General features: G+C 42.7%; 1 protein-coding gene and 1 long non-coding RNA gene across 3 annotated transcripts in view; one reads left to right on the top strand and one right to left on the bottom strand.

Moving 5' to 3' along the window:
* Window positions 1-26: 26 nt before the first annotated feature.
* On the bottom strand, window positions 27-9,320 carry LOC118498931. Of its 2 annotated transcripts, none has more exons than XR_004901423.1 (2): window positions 9,238-9,320; window positions 27-1,185 (listed from the first exon to the last, which is right to left on the bottom strand). It is a non-coding gene; the product is annotated as an uncharacterized LOC118498931 (long non-coding RNA). The 2 variants fall into 2 exon arrangements; XR_004901422.1 differs by lacking the exon at window positions 9,238-9,320 and adding an exon at window positions 1,831-2,081.
* Window positions 9,309-20,579, top strand: part of SLC46A3 (solute carrier family 46 member 3) — a 23,572-nt gene continuing 12,301 nt past the window's right edge. The window contains 7 exon segments of the mRNA XM_028505289.2: window positions 9,309-9,543; window positions 10,023-10,230; window positions 16,315-16,799; window positions 16,802-16,951; window positions 16,954-17,175; window positions 18,034-18,080; window positions 18,082-18,118. Of these exon segments, the coding sequence (XP_028361090.1) occupies window positions 10,040-10,230; window positions 16,315-16,799; window positions 16,802-16,951; window positions 16,954-17,175; window positions 18,034-18,080; window positions 18,082-18,118 (1,132 nt within the window). The 5' untranslated portion in view covers window positions 9,309-9,543; window positions 10,023-10,039.

Here is a 20,579-nt window from a genome sequence, read left to right as displayed (position 1 = left end):
GGTTGAACAACAACCTGAATTTTCTATTTGCTCCTCTTAGCAAAGAAAAGGCACAGAATCTAGTGGCCATTTCTAGACTATGTGAAGACATATATAAAGACCTGTGCAGAGCTGCTGTAAGAGGTCTCTCAACATTAGTAGTTTAATTGGTATTCAGTGCTATAAGGTCATCCTGTCTTGAGGGACAAATGAGGGTTTGTAACATCATGAGCCCCTCATCTACAAGGACTGGAGAAATATCTCCCCTCCAGCTCAAAAGCCAGCAAAGTTAGTACTTTCATCTAAAAGACAGACATTGAATTCAGCAGACTCGTGGATGGCAAGGACTATGCTCATAGGAAAGAATGGGACCTTGTCCACGCAACCCACTCCTTGTCCTTTTTAACGTAAGAGTTACAACACGGCCCCCACAGCAAAAGCTCCCAACCCATACACAGACCGTAGGCTGATAGCTGTCAACTATGTGAGGTTTTTTTTATTGAAGTTTAAAGTTTTAGACTTTAGAAACACTACATGACTTTTATGTCTTTCCCATTTTTCTGAAGCCCCCTTCCCAACATTGCTGCATGTTCCTTAAGACTCACTGCAGTAGCACCATTAACATGGGGCCCGAACAACTCAGAAAGTCACTTAGGAGCAGACTGGTCATTGCTAGGCATTGAAGGATTCTTCCTGCTGCACCATTGATTCTGCTAGTCATCACCGTCAATCATTTAAATCAAAAAACTGCTAATAACACTTGTCTTCAACTTCTTTGCAAGCACTCCTTAGCATATTAGTATGTTTGGGAAAATAAGAGAAAGTGTCAGCCATTGATTATCTACTTCTATTGGGTCCACACTGCATATCTTAAGAACTATAATGATGCTTCTCATTTTCTGATGATTTTCTTTGTTAAATAAATGTATCAAAAGTTACTTTCATAATTCCGGCCAGCATGGTGGTCTGTGACAACAAGCAGGGTAATGGAATCAAAGGTGTTCTGTGAGTCTTGGTGCAGCTGTAAGCTTCCAAACCCTGTGTTTGGGCTCCTGGGACCCCGCTGCAGAGATGCAGATGCTGTGGACTTGCAGAGCATTGTGTGAAAGTTTAATGAATGTCTCGAACTTATTTAGCTTGTAGACTTTGGATGCTGGGCTTTTGATCTTGGTTTTATGTTCAGCTCTTAAAGATGGCAGACATGGGCTGAAACAAAAAATTAAAAACTTTTTTTAAATTTAAAATTAAAATTAAAATGTTTTGTTTCAGTCAATCTCTACCATCTTCAAGTGGGTGCTGAGGCAAGAAATTACAATTAAAAGCTTAATATTTGAAATGTGAAGAAATGGATAAGCTTAAGAAAAATTTGGACTTCAAATGATGTTGCATGGGTTTATGGCATTTATACTTTTACAAATGCCCAGGCTTAAATTGCACTAAGACTTGAGGGGGATACCTTGTATCTCCATAGAAATGCCCTCTGCTTTTAGAAATATATTTTTGCAGTGCTGTGCTGTATACCTGCCTTGATCACCAAATTTTCTTTTTTCAAGATTCAGTAAAGAGCAGTGGTAATGCACATGTAATAAATTAAAAGGAATTGGACTCTAATAGCAGATGATGAAAGCAGGTGAATGAACCAGCTTCTCTGCCCTACATGATTGCCAGGCTCCCAAGTGCCCCGTTTCCATCTTGCTATTCAAGAGGAAACATAAATCTTAGGAACCCTTACCTCAGGCTTAATGAGCAGAGAGTTAAGTAATCCATCTTTTAGGAAATTGGTAAATGTCACCCTAAACTTGAAATGCTTTTAAAAAATCATGTTCTCACCTATGTGAAATATTCTCTTACCTTCTCAAATGTATTCCTAGAAAGTTTGCCTATAAATGAAGCTTTTTGGGGCCCAGGATGCTTTCTGTCGATACCGGAAGGCTTCCCATTATATTAAGTGCTGCAGGTTCCACCATTTTTAAAGGACAGAAACATAAACAATAAATAATGGTATATAAAATATTATAATCTACCACCTCAAAAATTGTTTATGGAGTTCAGAGCTTGGAGATTCAAGTATGGATTGCAGTTTCATTTGAAAAGAATGCTAGACTTATGCAGTTTTTCTTCATGTTTCTATGAAAAGAAAACTTAATTAACTCTATTTTAATAAAACAACTTTTAATTTTGGTTATTATTACATATTACATTTGAATATTTTGTAACTATAATTTGCTGAACATTTTAAGTGATTCAGTATGACAATGCATGTACTCATAAACTCAGTCTCTTAGAAAATAAATATGTCAGATATTTATTCTCTGTGGTTCCCAAGATCAAATTTAATGTACAATTCCATATTTTAGGAGCACTGAACAAAAGCATCTCATTTTATTCCTTTGATAAAGGTTAACTGTGTTCCAGTCACTGCTGTAGATGTGGATATAGTCTTGAATGAGTTAGCCATGGTCCTGTGTGCCTGGGGCTTACAATTCTAGCCCAGAGAAGAGGTGACTCTGAAAAAACTAAAGAAACAAATAAGTAAAATCTCTATATAGAATGTGAAATGTGAACAGAATCAAACGAGAAGCAGTTGAGCTGGAGAGTAGTAGAAGAGAACCACTTCCCAAGTCTGGTAGGATGATCAGAGGATGCTTCTCTAAGGTGACATTTAGGTTAATACCTAAAGGAAGTCAACACCTAAAGAAGTGTGGTGTGCCCTGGCCAGGGAGCTCAGCTGTTAGAGCATTGTCCTGATACACCAAAGTTGCAGGTTGGATCCCCGGTCAGGGCGCATACAAGAATCAACCAATGAATTGCATGAATGGGTGGAAAAACTAATTGTTGTTTCCCTCTCTCTCTCTGCCTAAATAAATTTTTAAAATTAAAATGGAATAAAAAATAAAGAAGTGTGGTGAGCCTGATAGTGAGAGGAAATTCAGGGGTGCAGAGATGGCAGTGGCCAGATCATTGGGGACTTTCAGGCTATGGCAAGAAGATTGCATTTATTCAGAGTTCAGTGGGGAAGCCATTGGCTTGTTTCAGGGAATAGAATAATGTGACCCTTTGTCTAGGAAAGGCAGTCATGCTTTGTAGCTCAGGGAAAATCCACAGATGAGAAAGACAGTGGTAGCATGGGGAGGGAAGCTGGAGTTGGAAAGAGGGAAGACCCTCTAAACATGGGTCCATACAGTGGAGCCACATGCACGTGAATTTAACTAACTCGTCTGACTTTAAGCCTTTCCCTGCTCACACATCCAGCCCTGTTAAAAGTGGGACTGCCTCCTTTTAAGAGAGGAAAGTCGCTCTATAGGGTCACAAAAGGGAGTAGCCAATTGGAGCAGTGGCCAGGCTCTTTATAATTTGTTCTAACACTGCAGTATGTGACTGACTGAGCACGACTTAGGTTCAAACCCCAGCATTACTGAATCCCCACCAAGTGTCAGAGCCTTCTAAGGGCTTTCACATATATCCTGCTTCGCATACTGTGGTAGTAAATAAGGTCATATTGAAGGCATTACACAAATAAATCAATTTGAGCTTTCATCCTGATTGTGAGAAGTCCACTCATCATGTTCTGGGCTCTTCTTTCCTTGAAAAGTAGACCCCTCGGGTGCTTACTTCATCCGAATATCAGTACTGTTTACTTCTGTTGTGCAGAAAAGAGGTTGAGAAGTCTGATTTAACTGCCCGAGGTTCTAATGTCTACTCTGGTGAGGATGGCATGGAAAGAGGAAGTTCCACTTTCAGGTCGAAGGCTTCAGGGCCCACCCACTGTGGACAGCCGCACAGACTGGAGGGATGTCAGTGAACCCTGGTTAGCACGGGGTCAGTCCACACCACAGGAGAATGGGCTCCCAGTTATAAATCTACTAACAGATACTTCCATTTACACTTAATTCACTATTTCTATTAAGGAACCTCAAGGTAGTTGGTCAGGGCAAAGCGTGACGACATGGCTCTCCTCCTAACTGGCCTTTCCCTAAGACACGATTGGCCCTGCCCTTGGACCTGGCTTACCAGCCCCGCGCTGTCACTCCTTCGCCATCACCACTATCTTGGTGAATTTCTTCCTGAGGTCCACCAGTGTCCATTTCTGACCATTCACCTTAGTTAGGACCATCTCAGCACATAAGAAGAATTATACTAACTTGAATCCCAAAGAGAAGGAGTCAGGATTTCTCACTTACCTGGGAAATCTTTGGTCCCTTTGCATAGCTGGCCATCTCCCCTTCAGCAACCTTCACATTCCTTTGCCCAGTTTGCTGCGGGTGACACAGAGCTCCTTGCCCCAGCCAAGCCAGAAAAGGGCTGTTTAGACCAGCTGCTCCAGATCCAGGGGCCCACCTGCCTTACAGCCACACATCTCAAAGAGGCATAATACCAGTTATATTTATGACATAAAAGTTACAGCATTTGGTGATCAAAAAGTCCAGTATGATTCCCAGATCTCTGACTTGCCAGCTGGAAAGGTGACATCATTGACTGAAACAGGGATTTCTGGAAAAAATTGGATTTATAAGGAAGATATCTGTTTTGGACATTTGAAAATATGCAGTGGTTTTTAAAAATAGCCAGGTGGAAGTTATGGGTGTCAAATTCAAGAGAAGCAGGTGAGCTTGAGATTTGGAAGCAACTGGGCTATTTGTGGTAGTTGAGTTACAGGTACGACATGATTGGGGAGAAGAAGGGAGCTGAGAAAGAACCTGAGGAATAGGACCATTTAAGAAGCAAGCCCTCCAAGAAAACTGAGAAGGAGCTCTCGGGGTTGTACAAAGACAGAGTCATATCATAGAACCCAGAGGGAAAGAACATTTCAAGAACATGGAATTTGTTCAACAGTGTCTAAGGCAACAGAGGACAAGAAACATGGGGTGAAATCCAGTTATGAATATCTCAGCTACATAACAGCTGTTTGGGTCGGTTTGGCATATTATTGACCAAGGTCATGGAAGCAAATTACATTTCCTTTCAACAATTTGTACTTGGAGTTGTATCATTACACTTTCATCAGCACGGTATTGACAATTATAATTGGTGTACCTGAGGTTTTTTCATCACATCTTACTTTGTTGATTTCATCAAAAGCCAAAAAGTCACCTTCTTTTTTATGCAAACGAAATCTAGTTGCTACCATATTCTGTGTTGGCTTTGCCACTTGCCTGTGACATTGCCCTGTGGAACAGGAGTTCTTCTGAGTTCAGCATGTCTACCCACGTGTCAGGTAATGGCTTGATTCTCCCACTCTTTTTATGGGAATACCAGAAAAACTTATTTTTTTAAAGAATTTATTTATTTATTTTTAGAGAGAGGGGAAGGGAAGGAGAAAGAGAGGGAGAGAAACATCAATGTGTGGTTGCCGCTTGCACACACTCTACTAGGGACCTGGCCTACAACGCAGGCATGTGCCCTGACTGGGAATCGAACTGGTGATGCTTTGGTTCTCAGGCTGGTGCTCAATCCACTGAACCACACCAGCCAGAACAGGAAAACTTATTTTGAATAGTATGTTATACATCATTTGGTCTCACTTGGCTGGGGCATACTGTTTATATAGTTAGTCCATTGGTTTTCTCTTTTCTCACATTGAAGTATTTCTACTTGGAGCCAATGTGATCAGAAACAGTATTGCAAAACAGGTACTGAAATCAAGTGTTAGTGCTTGATTAAAAGACAGTTCCGAATATGCTTACGTTAATACTTCTAGGTCACTGAACTGAAAACATAAAATGTTACAATCCTCCCGGAGGGTTTGCCCTGCAGAAAACACCCTGTTGACCTATGTTTCAGAAACACTCCTGGAAGACACCCAGTGAATGGCCACTCCAACTCTCATTTTTTGCTTCAGAGTCTTTGAGGGAAGAAGGCTTTGTGTGGTAGCCTTCAAGGAGCAACAATAGACAGTACTAGTTACTGGTCTGTGATGACTTCCATAGATGATTTTATAATCATTTTTACTCTTCAAGCCATTCCCATCTTTTCTTACCATACAAATAGATACCTCTTGATAATGAACTATAGGGTGTTAACTTTTACTTCATCTACAGTGCCTAGTAAGTGATGGATTGCAACTGACAGTTGGTTAAGACTTCTTCAGAAAGTATCCAGCCATGCATATGAAAAACAGAGATAGTTATTGAAGAAGACACAAGATACAAGAAACATTGTACATAGGATAATGACGCCTCAGTCCCCTTCAAAGTAGGTGCCTTGGACCTCACATAGTTCTCCCAGTCACCATCAGCTGCCCTGTCATTTCTTTCCTGACATCTCATCAACTGTGTGAAAGTTTTCCTTTCTTAGGTGATTTTAATTTGGGAAAAAGCAAGAAATCACAGGTGTAGAGGGCTGACATGCCTTTGGTGATACCATGTTTCACCAAAAGCTCTGCACAAGATGCAATGCATGAGTGGTGTGTTGTCATGATGAAGCTGCCACTCACCAGTCACCCATTGCTTCAGCCTTTGAATCATCCGAATAGTTTCGTGGAAGAATATTCAAGCTTAGTGCAAAATTGGATGCAGATTTGTTGCTCCACTTGCTCAGTCATTTTGAATTTGATGGCCACACAGTACACATGCCCACTCACCGTTGTCTACCACCCCCACTGATTAGTACAGTGAAGTCATCATTGTTCACACATGTGCATTCCAGTCCACTCTCCTTGGCTGCCAGGTTACATCGATGTTTCACAAACCATTCTTGTTATATTAACAATGGCTGGACTTTTTCCAGACAGACTGGTATGATTTGGGGGGGGGGGGGCGGGGAAGGCTCGCAGAAAGATGGTTATTACATGGAGATATGCATTGAAATAAGTTAAGGAGGCCTGGCTTTTTGCATTTGTGGAAGAGCAGGGACTTCAAAGCCTGGAAGTATATCAGTGTGTTGCCACCCTTCAAGGCCAGGCAGGTCCATGCTATTCGTGCAGACAGAAAAACATTCACAGAGTCGTTGGGATGTCTGGCATGCCTTTATTCATGGGTGGGCCAGCCACGCATGCTGCAACAGACTGCATGTCTCAGGTTGTGGCACCTGTCCCCTTGCGTATCTCTCATCATCACCCCCAGTAGGGAGGGCCAATACTTATTTAAGTATTAAAGGGAACAAAGCCGGAAAACTGCCAGGACATTATGTAACATAACATAATTCTGTGCATGCGAGCCCACTTCATGCTATGGGAACAGTTCATCAGACCCAGTCTCAAGGCTGTGAGAATACTGGTTATCAGGCCCCCTCCAAGGCTATGGGAACACTGCTCCCCTTAGTTAGCCAGACACCTGGGTGAGGAAGCCAGACTGCCTCCACTTACCCTACAATCAGATACTAACTCTTACTGTGCATGAGAAAGAACATCTTCCAGAGCCCTTGTCTTTCTATGGACTTTCATGAGAAGTCCTGGTTGGGGACAAAGAGGTCATTAAAGCTACTTACTGATACTTCCTTTTCCTTCTGAGCACCTGGTAGGATTGAGCTTCTCCACATAGTCCTGTGACTTGCTGTGGCAAATCAAACGTGAGCAGGAGTGGACCTATCATTTCTAGGGGGGAAGCCTTGAAAAGCTGGTGTCAGATCCATCACATTCTTCTCTCTCTATCCCCATGCCAGCCATACTATTAAGATGATGGCTCCATTATCTGTGTCCATGAGTGAAAGTAGTCGGGAGTAAAGCCTTTCAGTACCCAGAGATGGACAGGTAGCTCGAGAGATAAGAGACCTACTGCTTTAAGGTATTGAGATTCAGGGTCTGATGCTGACATTCTTGATTTTTCAGGGGCCACGCACCTGAAGTGGTCACTGCACCCCTGACAGTGAAGAGAGTGAACCAGGAGGGTCTAAGCCAGCACAAACACTTGGGAAGTGGGTTCAGCTAGCACAAACTCGGGTTGTTTTTAGTGATAGTAGCTTCCATCACACAATGCGTTACAATCCTCAGAAGCATTGTTGCATCGATTATTGCATTTCTTCTTCCTCTGTTCTCAGGGGTAGTCAGAACCTCTACCTCTCCCTTCCAGGCAAGCTCTTCCTGGTCAGAGTCAGATGCTCTCGTTGTCCCAGCCTGAATATGTGCTGCAGTTTCAAAATATTACCTCTTTTCCTAGGAAGCTGCATCTTCTTCATAATTTCATACCTTCTTTCCAATATCCACGCTCCACGTTTCAGACTCATAGTAATTGTGTTACAAGTGCTCATCTGAAGAAGTTGAGAAGTAAGTTCAGCTGCACTTCTGATGTTACAAGCTGATGAGTAGTAACTAGGATTCATATCTAAGGCTTTTGACCCATTCTGTGACTTATCAAAAACAAGACCACTCCATCATTTTGTTCGAACACAGACAGATCATGAACATTACCTAAACCACAAAAATGACCAAAAATGGCTATGATGGCTGCTTCTGCTCAATGATGGCTTTAGCCTCCGTCTAGTCTTCAGCCCTTCTAAATAAGACTTATTAACACATCCAGGCATGAACTTACTCCACCTCCTAATAGCATCCGATCCAGCGCAGGCTTTGCTTTTTTTAACCCTTCTCAAAACCACAGAATATAAACCCAAATTCCATAGTAAGTTCTAAACCCTACTGCGATACTCCATGGTTTCCTATGAATGCATTCCTTCTCACTACAAGCTGCAAGACATAATAACCCAGCTTGGACACAGTCGGGTTATGTTCCCAGTGGGCTTACCAGAGCCCATGTACAGTCCCTCCAGCGCTCCAGGGCTGGAGGGTTTCTTTACAACAATCCTGTAAGAGTATTACCACCAATGGAGAGAGAGAGAAAAATGGAGGTTCACAGAGATGAAATAATTCACCCAGGTTTACACCACCAGGAAGAGCAATGAGCACATTCCAGACGAAGGCTAACTCTGCCAAGAGCACTGTATCTCCTGCACCCGGTGTCCCCTACCCTATCCCCCTCCTCTGCCTTTCATCTTAGGGCCCTTGCCCGGCCCCCCGGAGTGCTACCAGGACAGGCTGGGCAAATATGTTGCTTGTGCCACAGATCCCCTGTGTGCTTCTGTGAAAAACAACACCGGACCCAGACTGGTTCGACAACCACAGCGCCTGGGCTAGCGCCCTCGGTGCTGCCCAGCCCCAGGCCTAGGCCTCTAGGCTAGAGAGCGCAGAGCGAGGTCTGGGTGGACCAATCACAGGATCCAATCGCCGAAGAGCTGGGGCGACTGTGACGGCGGCGGTGGCCCAACCCTTACCCTGGCGGCCCTGCCCCCCTGGCGGGCGGGGGCTGAATCGGCGCACCGCCCTACCTGGCCGCACAGTCTGCTCCCCGAGCAGGGTCCGCTACTCGTGCGCAGGGCCTCCGGGAGTTCCGGGGCGGCAGAGGAGCTGACCCAGGGAACCGTCGCCTGGGTCGTGGACGCGGAAGTGCTCTTGCCTTGCTTTGTTGTCAAACGAGGGCTGCAGTCTCCCGGCAGGTGCATCGGGTCGAATTCCACGGAGATTGCTCTCCCGTTCCGGCGGACCGCGCCTCTGGGGACACCGGCTGCTCGGGAGGCGTGGCCGAGCGCGGAGCAAACCCGAGGGACCCCAGGTGCAGGAAGACTAACAGTAGGGTGAGTCAAAAACAAAACAAGTCCCTTTAACGTTGGGAACTGCTTTCTAAAAGGCCCCCTTCCTGTCGCTGTTAACAAGCAGCCAGAGGACAATAACAAACAACAGTGCAATCTGCTCGTCCCAGGGCAACCTCACTGTTCTGCTTAGGAAATCCCGCTGGCAGCGTACCATATAGGGACAGTAGTGTGATCACTGAGTCACCAAAATGGGTAACAACTTAGTATTTTATGGAGTTGGCTTAAAGGTGGTGTAAGCACTGCAAGTCCTACTCTTTAAATTGAAGTCTGACAGTCAAAGGTTTACTGAGCGCCCTATTCCAGCGCAGATGCTAACTCTCTTTTAAAGTGCTTACTGCTTTCTGTCCCCTGGTTTGCTTGTTTACGCCACAAAATCCCTCTAACTTTCCGGTCACTGAAACTAGAGCCTCCAGAAGAAGAATGCAACTCATTGTTCCTTTTTTCTTTTTTGTGGAACTCAGCTACCTACCCAGGCACTATGAAGATTTTCCTTGTGGAACCTGCCATTTGCCTGAAAGCATTTGCCATGACCTTGTCCTCCCCATTGATGGCACAGTACGTGTACAGGAGGATATGGGAGGAAACAGGCAACTACAGTATGCCTGAGAGCAATATTTCTGAGTGTGAGAAAAACAAAAGCAGCCCGATTTTTGCATTCCAGGAGGTAAGGTATTAAAATACACAGAAAACATAATAAAAGGAAAGTGTAATGGAGTTTTAAATGAAAGAGAACATGACACTCATCATATATTGACCCTTCAAGGGTCACGGTGAAACTCCTAAACCCTAAACCAAAGTGCCTATCTTCAGTTCTCCTCCTGTTTGAAGTTTCCGGACACCTTTCATCTGCCTCTGCACCTTAAAAATCCACCTTTTCTGGCTCTTCCTCTTTCTCTCAGAAACTTTCAGAGCAGTCTCATCTCCTCTGTGGCTCTCTCCTTCCTCCATCCCCCTCCCACCTGCCCAAAAGGCTGACTGTGGATCAAGGCCAATACCAATGAGTGTTCTGTGGACAGGGCTGGAGCAAAGCATGGTACTTCTGCCTTTCCCTTGTTCTCTTCTTCCCGGCACCCACCCTGTGTCATCACCGAAGACTGTGGGGCCAGCCTTTGTCATGGGGTGGGGGAGGACAGCACTGGCCATTCATCACTTGGCTACATCAAGTCAGCTTTGACTCCTGTGTGTGGGGACATCTGGGGTAGAGAGCAGTCATTTTGCTCTGAGGACACTGAAAATATTTAGACAGATATTACAAAGTCTTTCCTTCTTCCTCTCCTCCCCCAATTTTTATTAATTTAAACCCAGAGGTCCATCACCATTCTCCTGTCCCCTCAGGCATTTTTTAACCAAGTCCACCAGTGTCCACATGCAAAAGACATAGCATCCAGATTTGGCTCCCCACCCTCAACAATGCTGCAAAAACAAACCACATTTACAAAACTTTAAACTCTTCCTCTTGGGGATATTTTGTGATGGCAAAGGGTGGTGCTGCCTTCCCAGTTAATGGACGAGAAGAGCTTACAGGAATCCATGTCACCTGCCTGCTGGCTCTAAGATTGTCTTCTCAGAGGAAGAGAGTTCAGGTGTGACTGGGAGAGGGGTCTGAGCACTGGAGGAAATGGTGAAGCCCCCCGGGCAGGGAGGCTCTAGCCCACAGGTGGCAAACACAAGGCCCATGGGCTGAAATCCGGCCTTACATCTTGTTTTATCCAGCCCAGCACCTTGTTTCTACCCGGCCGCAGTGCCGAGCTGCTTGCCCCTAGTCAAGGAGCAGTTACATTTGTACAGTCCTAAAATGACATTGGGCCCATTGAAGACAACCGTGAGGCTGATGTGGCCCTTGCTGAAAATGAGTTTGACACTCCTGCTCTAGCCCTTCCTGAGGGGTTCCCCCAGGTGTTAGGCATAGCCTTGCCGGGTGAGGCCTGGCTGTTTGGCACAGCCCTCTCTGTTAACTCATTTTCTCAATTCCATGGGAGAGATTTCCGTGGAACTGATCATTTCTGGGCAATCATGTAGACCTCAAGGTTCTAGCCTAGAATGAGGTCATAAAAAGAGAAAGGTCAAGGTCTCACCTCATGGTGTATCTCCCTTCAAAAATGTTTCCTATGATCTATATGTCATTCCCTGGGAGTCAGAAGGCTCAGTAGGCTCACCACACCCTTGGGAGCAGTAAAGGGAAGGAGAATGAGAGGGCTGGGACTTTGGAAAAGTTGGCTGCCTTTCCCTTGTCAAAGTGAGGAAAGACAGGCCTTGTTCCAGCCCCCTTGGTGGTCTCTGTGACTTGTGCAGGTGATGAGTTGAGTGTTGGCTTCACCTGTGGCCTGACCCAGCTGCTGAAAGCCCCTGCTGCCTGGAGCAGTGGTCTCATTTTGCAGATTTTTGCCAGATTTTTTAATTAATTGACTATTGTTTCATTTACTGTGTTTTGCTTGGGTTGATATCCAAGAGAACATACTTCCCTAGATCCCTTCCCTTAACGTTGGTGCTCTGGGGCCACAGGTGCATCTTCTCAGACTGGGGAACTAGGGACCAGCCCCACCACCACCACCAGCGGGGGCGGGCCTTGGCAGCTTCTTCCCTTTTGCTCCTTAGGACCGAGGGACATTTTTGGTTCTCGGAGCTACCACCATCACCTTTAGCACTTCTTGCTAGCCGCTTTTCTGGATACTGTGCCTGTGCAGCTTCTCGGAGAATACTCTCTTCTTTTCAAATCCAAAACACAAATGTCTCTCTTTCCTGAGCTTCTGTCTCAACACCCGGCTCTGCTGGGTGGGTTCTGGCCACTCGCTCACTGAAAGAAGTGTAGCAGTGTGTGGCCTGTTCCTGTTTCAGACAGGGTCGGTCCCTGGCTGAATGAATAGATGAATGAATGATTTCTCCAGCTCAAATTTTTCTTGCCAGCCCCCTAAAAGGTCAATTGTGTGTAAAAAGGGTGCATAATATGATAACGTGTTGAGCTTCTTGCTGTTATAGCATATTTCTTTATCATTCCTACATAACAAATACATATACATGTACATACTAGAATGAAAATATTGTGAATTTCAAGAAATAGCTATAAGAGTAAACTGAGCTCTTTCATTTATATTAAACATTTAAAAATCTGGATGGAAGTCTTATTTTCCACCCATTTAGGGATGAGATCTAATATATATATTCTTATAAATATATAATATTCTTATTAATTATATATAATATATAAAATATATTCTTCTTAATATATCTTCTTATATATATTTTCTTTATATCTTCTTAATATATAAAATTCTTATATATAATATATATATTCTTATAAATAAATATTGATCTAACCTATTTTCCAAATCTTCAACTTTTCTGAGCCCTGTGACAATGAGGTACACCAACACTCTTCCCTGGCAAACAGATCAATCTCTAAAGGACCCCTTAACAAAATGGGGAGGCTGTGGGAAGGAAACTCTGGGCTAAGGGTAAAGAGGTAGAAAATTCTAGATGTGTTTGTTGACTTTTGTGGAGGAAGGAATTTCTAATCCCCTTTCCACTCCTTCCTTCCCTTGCTAAATGGTTCATTTTGAAATTCAGTTGGTCATTAGGGTCTATTCAGACAACTTTCAAGACAGGGACTTTGCTATTGGAGGGGACAACTTAGCGTTCCCAACAGATCACAAAGTTGTTCTTGCTCAACAATTTGTATATAAACTTTTAATAACTAATACAATCCCTTGTTATCAACAGAAAAGGAATATCTTCCATTTCGTTGGGATTAATGCAAACATTCTGGCCTATGAAAGTGTAACTGTTTTAAAATTGCCATTACTTTCCTTACTTTTTCCCTGTTTCAGTACATTGTCATTCTGTCCAGTGTCAGATAGAAAATAGCACTTTTTAAAATTCTGATTTCTCCCATTTACCCTTATATATTATATCATTGTAATTCACCAGGGTTTAAAAGGTACACACACAACTTATGTCTTAACTTTGACTCATGTTTGAAGTATGCTTTGAATTTCTTAAAAAACTGTATTGTAAAACATAGGCTAGAGATGAGGAGTGTTGCCTGTGAAAGTTTGGATAGGAATGATAGCAAATAGGAGAAGTTGGGACTCAGGTGGAGAGGGGAAGTGGAAGGGGGAACCCCAAACCAGAATGTCTTTTGACAAGTTGATTAAAAGATAACTGTTTCATTTATTTATTCAACAGATATTTATCCAATGGCTACTGTATCTGTGGGAGATACAAAGACATGCTCAAGAAGTCTGATCTTATAGAAATAAAATGGCTAAAATGAGTGAGCACTGATCATGTACTAGGACCTTGTGCCCAGCACATTATATGTACTTTAATTTAACTCTCACAACAGCCTGCAAGATAGGGGCTGTTGTTATCCTCCCTTGTCTGAGGGAGAAGCTCTTATAGAAATAATTTGGTCAGGATCATATGTGTCTGCTAGCTGTGCTAGCAAGTTCCAGAGTCATATTTTTCTTGATTATTCATTCATTCAATCAATATTAGGTATCTACTCTGTGACAAACACTGTTCTAGAAGGCAGCAATACTGTGGTGAGGAAAATAAGGTCCCAGCCCTCCAGGAGCATAGGTTATAGTGGAGGAAGCACACAATGAGCGGATCAGTTAAAACATGTCCTGGCCCCAGAGGGGATAGAGCACCGGATAGGGTTAGTGGAATTGCTTTGAATTAGGAGACTGGTCATAGTAGGCCCTCTAAGGAGGTGACATTTGAATTGAGGAAGTGAGCTGTGTGACAGTCTGGGGAGAAAACAGCAAATGCAAAAGCAAATGCACATGGAGTGTTTGAGGGGCGAGAGGAGGGAGGAAGTGAAGATGAAATCAGAGAAGTCATGGTTTTGGGCCACCCATGCCACCCACTGCCACCGCAAGGAATGGGATGTATTCCACTGTGAGGGCAGCCATTAGGGGATTCTGAGGAAAGGAGTAACAGGAGCTGAAGTGTGTTTGTAAGGATCGTTAGAATTGCTGTGAAGATCATTCTGACCGGCTGGATTTGAATCATATTCATCTGCCACCAGGGCTCAATCTTAATCATTGTGCCAAGAACTACAGCTGGGGAATGGCAATTGTTGTGTGGGAAGGTCCAGAAGAAAGGGAAGCTACATCTTTTTGCACTTTTCATAGAAATCCAGGTTGGACTGTGCCTGGAACTTAGAGAGTATTTGGGGAGTGAGCAGGGACAGTGCTGGAAAGTGAGGTTGGATCGTTTCTTGGTGGCCTTCTTACCAGACTAAGGAGTGTCAAGGTTCTGCAGCAGGCAGTGGAGAGATACTGAAACTTTTAGGCAGGTGAAAGTCGTGCAGATCGCGTGTCTGTGGTCTTTGAAGTCAGAGGATTGGCCATGCTTACTGAATTGGATAAAGGGATCAGTCAGATGCCAGGGTGGTCCAGGTGAAAATGAATAAGAGTTGTTGGTCCACTGTTGCTCTGTGGGACTATAAAGAAGGAAAGGGGCCTGAAAAACATGGGGTGACAGAATGCACTGTGTCGGTGGGGCACAGGTGAGGCAAAGGGAAAGGCCAGAGCTAAGATGGCTAAGTTTTAAGCCCTGGCTGGCATAGCTCAGTGGATTGAGCATGGCTGCAAACCAAAGCATCGCAAGTTCGATTCCCAATCAGGGCACATGCCTGGGTTGTAGGCCATGACCCCCAGCAACCGCACATTGATGTTTCCCTCTCTCTCTCTCTTTTTCCCTCCCTTCCCTCTCTAAAAATAAATAAATAAAATCTTTTAAAAAAGATGGCTAAGTTTTCGGGCTGAGTGACAAGAACATTTTCTGGCCACATGGAATTGTTTGAATTGCATGACTGTGTAAAAATGGAAATAGGCTCACTATTTAAAAAAACATTAATTCAGTATTTGATAATTTTGTGGTTCATCAGTTGTTTAGGGTACTTTCTAAATATTACATGAATAAAACATTTTTAATGAACTTAGTAATCCCCATTATAATAATGGCACATACTCTTTATATAAAATTTGGAAAATACAGAGAAGTGACAAGCAGGAAATGCTTTTAATATTACCCCAATTTTTTCTGTCAAATAACTAGTATAACAGTTGTTACGCTGCCAGTCTGTGTATGTGCATAGCTGGTGAGGTCCTCGGGGAGCTGAGTTTATCTCATTCCTTAGTTTAACCCACTTTTCCATTTTAGTCAGTGCAAAACTCCTATTTGGGTTTTATCTTAATTTTTAGTAAATAAAGGAGTGTTTCTCCCTAATGTATTTGTGGAAACGTGTAAAAAGGACATCTGAGCGCTTCCTAAATAAGGTCTATCAAATGTGACATTTACACGTGATATTCACTCCCCTTCAGAGTAGAGAGAAAGACATGCCAGGGGAAAGCATGTTGCTCTGGCTGGAGCAGCGATTTGCTCTCTCAGTACTAACTAACTGTCTGTACAAGAAAGAGAAGTCAGTGCCTGGCCAGTCCCCGAGGCCTCGAGGTCTGTGGGTCTCCTGTGTGAGACAGACACCCATTGATACCCATATTTTCACTTTTGCGGGTTAATGTGCCCACCACGGAACTTGAACTCTGTGACTGAACATTGATGATGGTATCGCCTTTTGACGTTTGCTTTGTGAACTGGATGAAGGTTTCAGCTGTGTGAACCCACACACCAGATTTCCCATCCCTGACCTCCCAGTGATGTATAGTACACATCGCGCTGGCTTTATGTGCATTGTACACACCTCTGTAAACACACGATCTTCTTTTTATTTCTCTGCAGGAAGTTCAGAAAAAAAGTGTCTCTTTTTAATCTTCAGATGGACTTAAGTGGATTAATTCCTGGCTTAGTGTCCACGTTCATGCTTCTGTCCCACAGTGACCACCATGGACGAAAGTTCCCTTTGATTTTGACTTCAGCCAGTGCTCTTGCGACCAGCATCTGGCTCTGTTTGCTTTCCTATTTTGCCTTTCCCCTCCAGCTTTTGATTGCATCCACCTTCATTGGGGCCCTTTGCGGCAATTATACCACATTTTGGGGTGCCTGTTTTGCCTACATAGTTGATCAATGTAAAGAAGAGAAACAAAAAACAATTCGAATAGCTATCATTGACTTCCTAGTTGGAATTGTTACTGGATTAACAGGACTGTCTTCCGGCTATTTTATTAGAGAACTAGGTTTTAAGTGGTCCTTTTTCATTGTTACTATAGTTCTTACTGTTAACTTGATTTATATTTTATTTTTTCTTGGTGATTCAATGGAAAAGTCTTCATCTCAGATTATTCCATATCATATTGTGAAAGCTTAAAAAACCTATTTTACCAAACTTACATGCTTTTTAAAAGTGCTTCCGGTGAGCGACGGTGTTTGCTCTGCTTGTTACTTTTCACAATGATCACTTATTTTTTTGTGATAGCTGGCGTTTCCTCCATTTTATCCTCTATGAATTGGATTCACCACTCTGCTGGAATGAAGTTCTTATAGGTTATGGGTCAGCTTTAGATAGTGTCTCTTTTTTGAGTAGTTTCCTGGGAATATGGCTTTTTTCTTACTGTATGGAAGACATCTACATGGCCCTCATTGGAACTTTAACCACCATGGTGGGAATGGCTATGACTGCTTTTGCCCGAACAACGCTGATGATGTTTTTAGGTGAGTTTCACATGCAGCCTTAAAACTAACTGTGTATGAGGTTTATGTAAAATGAATTTAGTCTGTTGGGTGAGAAACTTTAATATAAAATTTTCTGTTTAATGCATTATAATTCAATTAAAGGTAATTTGTTAACAGCTAGTTTGCCAGGAGCTGAGGACCAATTTGCTTTAAAAAAATAATTTACATAAGCCCCAACTGGTGTGGCTCAGTTGGCTGGGTGCTGGCTTGTGAACCAAAAAATAATTTACATAATAACCAGTTTTCTAAATTTACATATTCTCCAAAAAATTGTTTTGAGGAACATTCTTCTTGTGAATCAGTTCTTCACTATAGCTTTCACCAAACTGAGTGTTTCTTAAAATGCTGCTAAGGCTACTTCCTGTAAAAAATTTTAAGACAGTCATATAAAGTACATAGTACAAATTCAGAAGAAAAATTCATACTTGTTGAATACATTTAAGAAAAACCTTCTTTATGGCAAATTAGTCATTGAAAGGATGCTAACACTAAAAATGCCAAGTCTGAAAAATCAAAAACAAAAAACACACAGAAAAAAACTACACAAGAGTTTACTACAGTAATTGGGGAAATAGCCGATCAATTCCATTTGGCACCTCTGAACCTAAAACTTCCATTAGCTCTTGTTCTTAGTACTGGGATTAAGAATGCAAGAGTAAACTAGCCTTAAACTGACCTGTCTTGAGTCTGTCTTAACTCATTAAATAGAATCCTACATTTCATTCAGTTTTTAGATGCCATCACTTAGGATGCCTATAGAAATAAAATATTTAGAGAGAAAGTCTTTGACATTTAAAATTGACTGTTAGTTTTCTGATTTCCAACCGTCTCTCACAGTCAGGCTGCCCTTCCTCTTCACTGTTGTGCCGATCTCTGTTCTGCGGGTCCATGATGTCGAAAGTGGTTCGTTCTTCCGAACAAGGTAGTTTAATTTGCTTAAGGACCGTAATGAATCTGCAACCTGTACCACTGAAATCTATGTATGATCAATGTTTGCTTCTTCAGAGGATCCACAGCATTTTTCTGCACAGACTCCTTTTGAATTAAGTGGTCAGTTCTGTGTTAGGGAGAGGCCTCTATTCAGACAAGGGAGCCCCTGCCCAGGGCCACATGCTTTAGGAGGCCTGCTCTGGCCAGGCCTGCCCCAAGAGGAGGGGAGGACCTCAAGGCCAGGCAGATATGCCCTCTGGGAGCCCACAGCACCTTTCTCCTTTTAGACTATGCTCTGGGTACCTGGGTCCCCATAATTCCCAGCCAAACAGCTCTGGGATCATGTCCAGTGATGCCTGCATGATCCTCTTCCTTAGATCCTTTCTTCTGAAGGAGGACTATGAGCCCAGTGTGCTCACCTCTAGGCCAAAGGGGTAGCCAAGCAGTGACTTTTTATAGGAGACCTGGCCTAGCCTTGGAATTGCAGAGCCAGGGTGTGCACAGCCATGTGTGAAGGGCCCTTTCTGAGCAGGATGGAGCAAGAGGTGGACACATGGTGGGCTGCAGCCTGCAGCTGGAGACGAAAGGCCAGCACTGTCAGTTTCCTACATGGGATTCTCAAAAGTCTGAGAATTCTAAATTCATGTCTGACCTCCCAAAGCATTACAAAGGTATGTTTCTCAGAGTAAGGAGACAGAACGTATCTTAGTTAACAGTTTGTTAGTCAGAATTGTAACTTTTAAATACTTGGAATATAACATAGAGGCCTCTAACTGTATTCTTATGCTGGGCCTGATTCAGAGTAAAAGCAGGAACCCCACTCAGATGGTTCAATGAAAGAGATGTTAATGAAGGACATTAGAGAGGAGTGTGCAGTGTGGAGGCACCCAGACAGGATGGCCAGAATAGGGAGGGAGCAGAGAAGAAACACCACAACCTTTCTATCTCCTCGTTCATCCCATTGACCGAGTGCAACAGGCCGGCAGGCCGCTAAGGAAGCCCAAGTCATGTAAATTGTGGGGTGAGCCTCCCAAGCACAGAGCAGGGCAGGGAGAGAGTACAGTTGAAGGGGGAGGACAGTGAATAATCAGTACAAAAGGAAAATGAAAGTTAAATTTCTAATAGAACTAGTTACTAGTTGAATATCAGGCATATGGAGTTGTCCTCCTTCCCCTTTGTAACATCTGAGTATTATTGGACTTTGGAGCTTTCCTTTGTTTCACATCTTAGGCTGGTGCAAATGTTCACATTAATTGTTTATGAATAATTCACAGTCATGCTTTTCTATTTATGGCAGTTTAGTCAACACTGGGGAGCACTACGTAATTCTATAAATTCAAAAATATACTTCTTGATTCTTTTCCACTCATAAGATAGAGCCATATATTTACACAGCTGTTTACAGATTATGTGATAGTAAGTGGAAAACCACTTAGGAATATAAAAATTTGTATGGTATGTATAGTATGTAAAGTATAGTATGTAAAAATCTACTTGCTTCTTTGAATCATGCAGTGGTATGACACCAAAAGCACAACAATAAAAGAAAAAATAGTTAAATTAGACTTTAATCAAATTAAAAACTTTTGTCTATCATCAAGAAAGTGAAAAGACAACCCATGGAATAGGAGAATGTATTTGCAAATCACATGTTTCAATAAGGAACTTGTATCCAGTATATATAAGAATTCGTAAAACTCAACAGCAAAAAGACAATTGAAAAATGGGAAAAGTATTTAAACAGATACTTCTCCAAAGAAGACATACAAATGGCCAAAAAACACATGAAAAAATGCTCAACATCATTAGGCATCAAGAAAATGGAAATCAAAACCACTGGATGGCTAAAATGAAAAGGACAGCATTGCTGAGGATGTGGAGAAATTGGAACCCTCACACACAGCTGATGGGAGTGTAAAGTGATACAGCCATTTTGCAAGACAGTTTGGTAGCTCCTCAGAAAGTTAAATAGTTACCTTATGACTCAGCAGTTCCATTTCTAGGTATGTACCAAGAAAAATGAAAACACATGTCCACACAAAATTGTGTATATAGATGTTCACAGCAGCATTATTTATAACAGCCAAAAAGCAAAACCAATGCAAATGTTTGTGAACTGATGAATGAAGAAACAAAATGTGGTGTGTCTCTGCAATGGAATATTATTTGGCAATTAAAAAATAAAGTACTGACACATGCTACAACACGAACCTTGAAGTTATTATGCTAGATGAAAGAAGCTAGTCACAAAAGGCCACATATTATCATATAAATATGATTCCATTTGTATGAATGTTCAAACAAGGCAAATCAATAGAGACTGAAATTAGATTAGTGTTTTCCGGGGGCTGGGGACAAAGGGAGTGATGGGTACAGAGTTTCTTTTTGGGGGTGATAAAATGTCCTAAAATTAGTAGTGATGGTTGCCTGACTCTAAACATACTAAGAGCCAC

The sequence above is a fragment of the Phyllostomus discolor genome, chromosome 2, assembly GCF_004126475.2.
Source record: "Phyllostomus discolor isolate MPI-MPIP mPhyDis1 chromosome 2, mPhyDis1.pri.v3, whole genome shotgun sequence".
Classification (NCBI taxonomy): domain Eukaryota; kingdom Metazoa; phylum Chordata; class Mammalia; order Chiroptera; family Phyllostomidae; genus Phyllostomus; species Phyllostomus discolor.
Note: the sequence above shows the minus strand (reverse complement) of the source record. Positions and strands in the feature narration are given on the sequence as shown.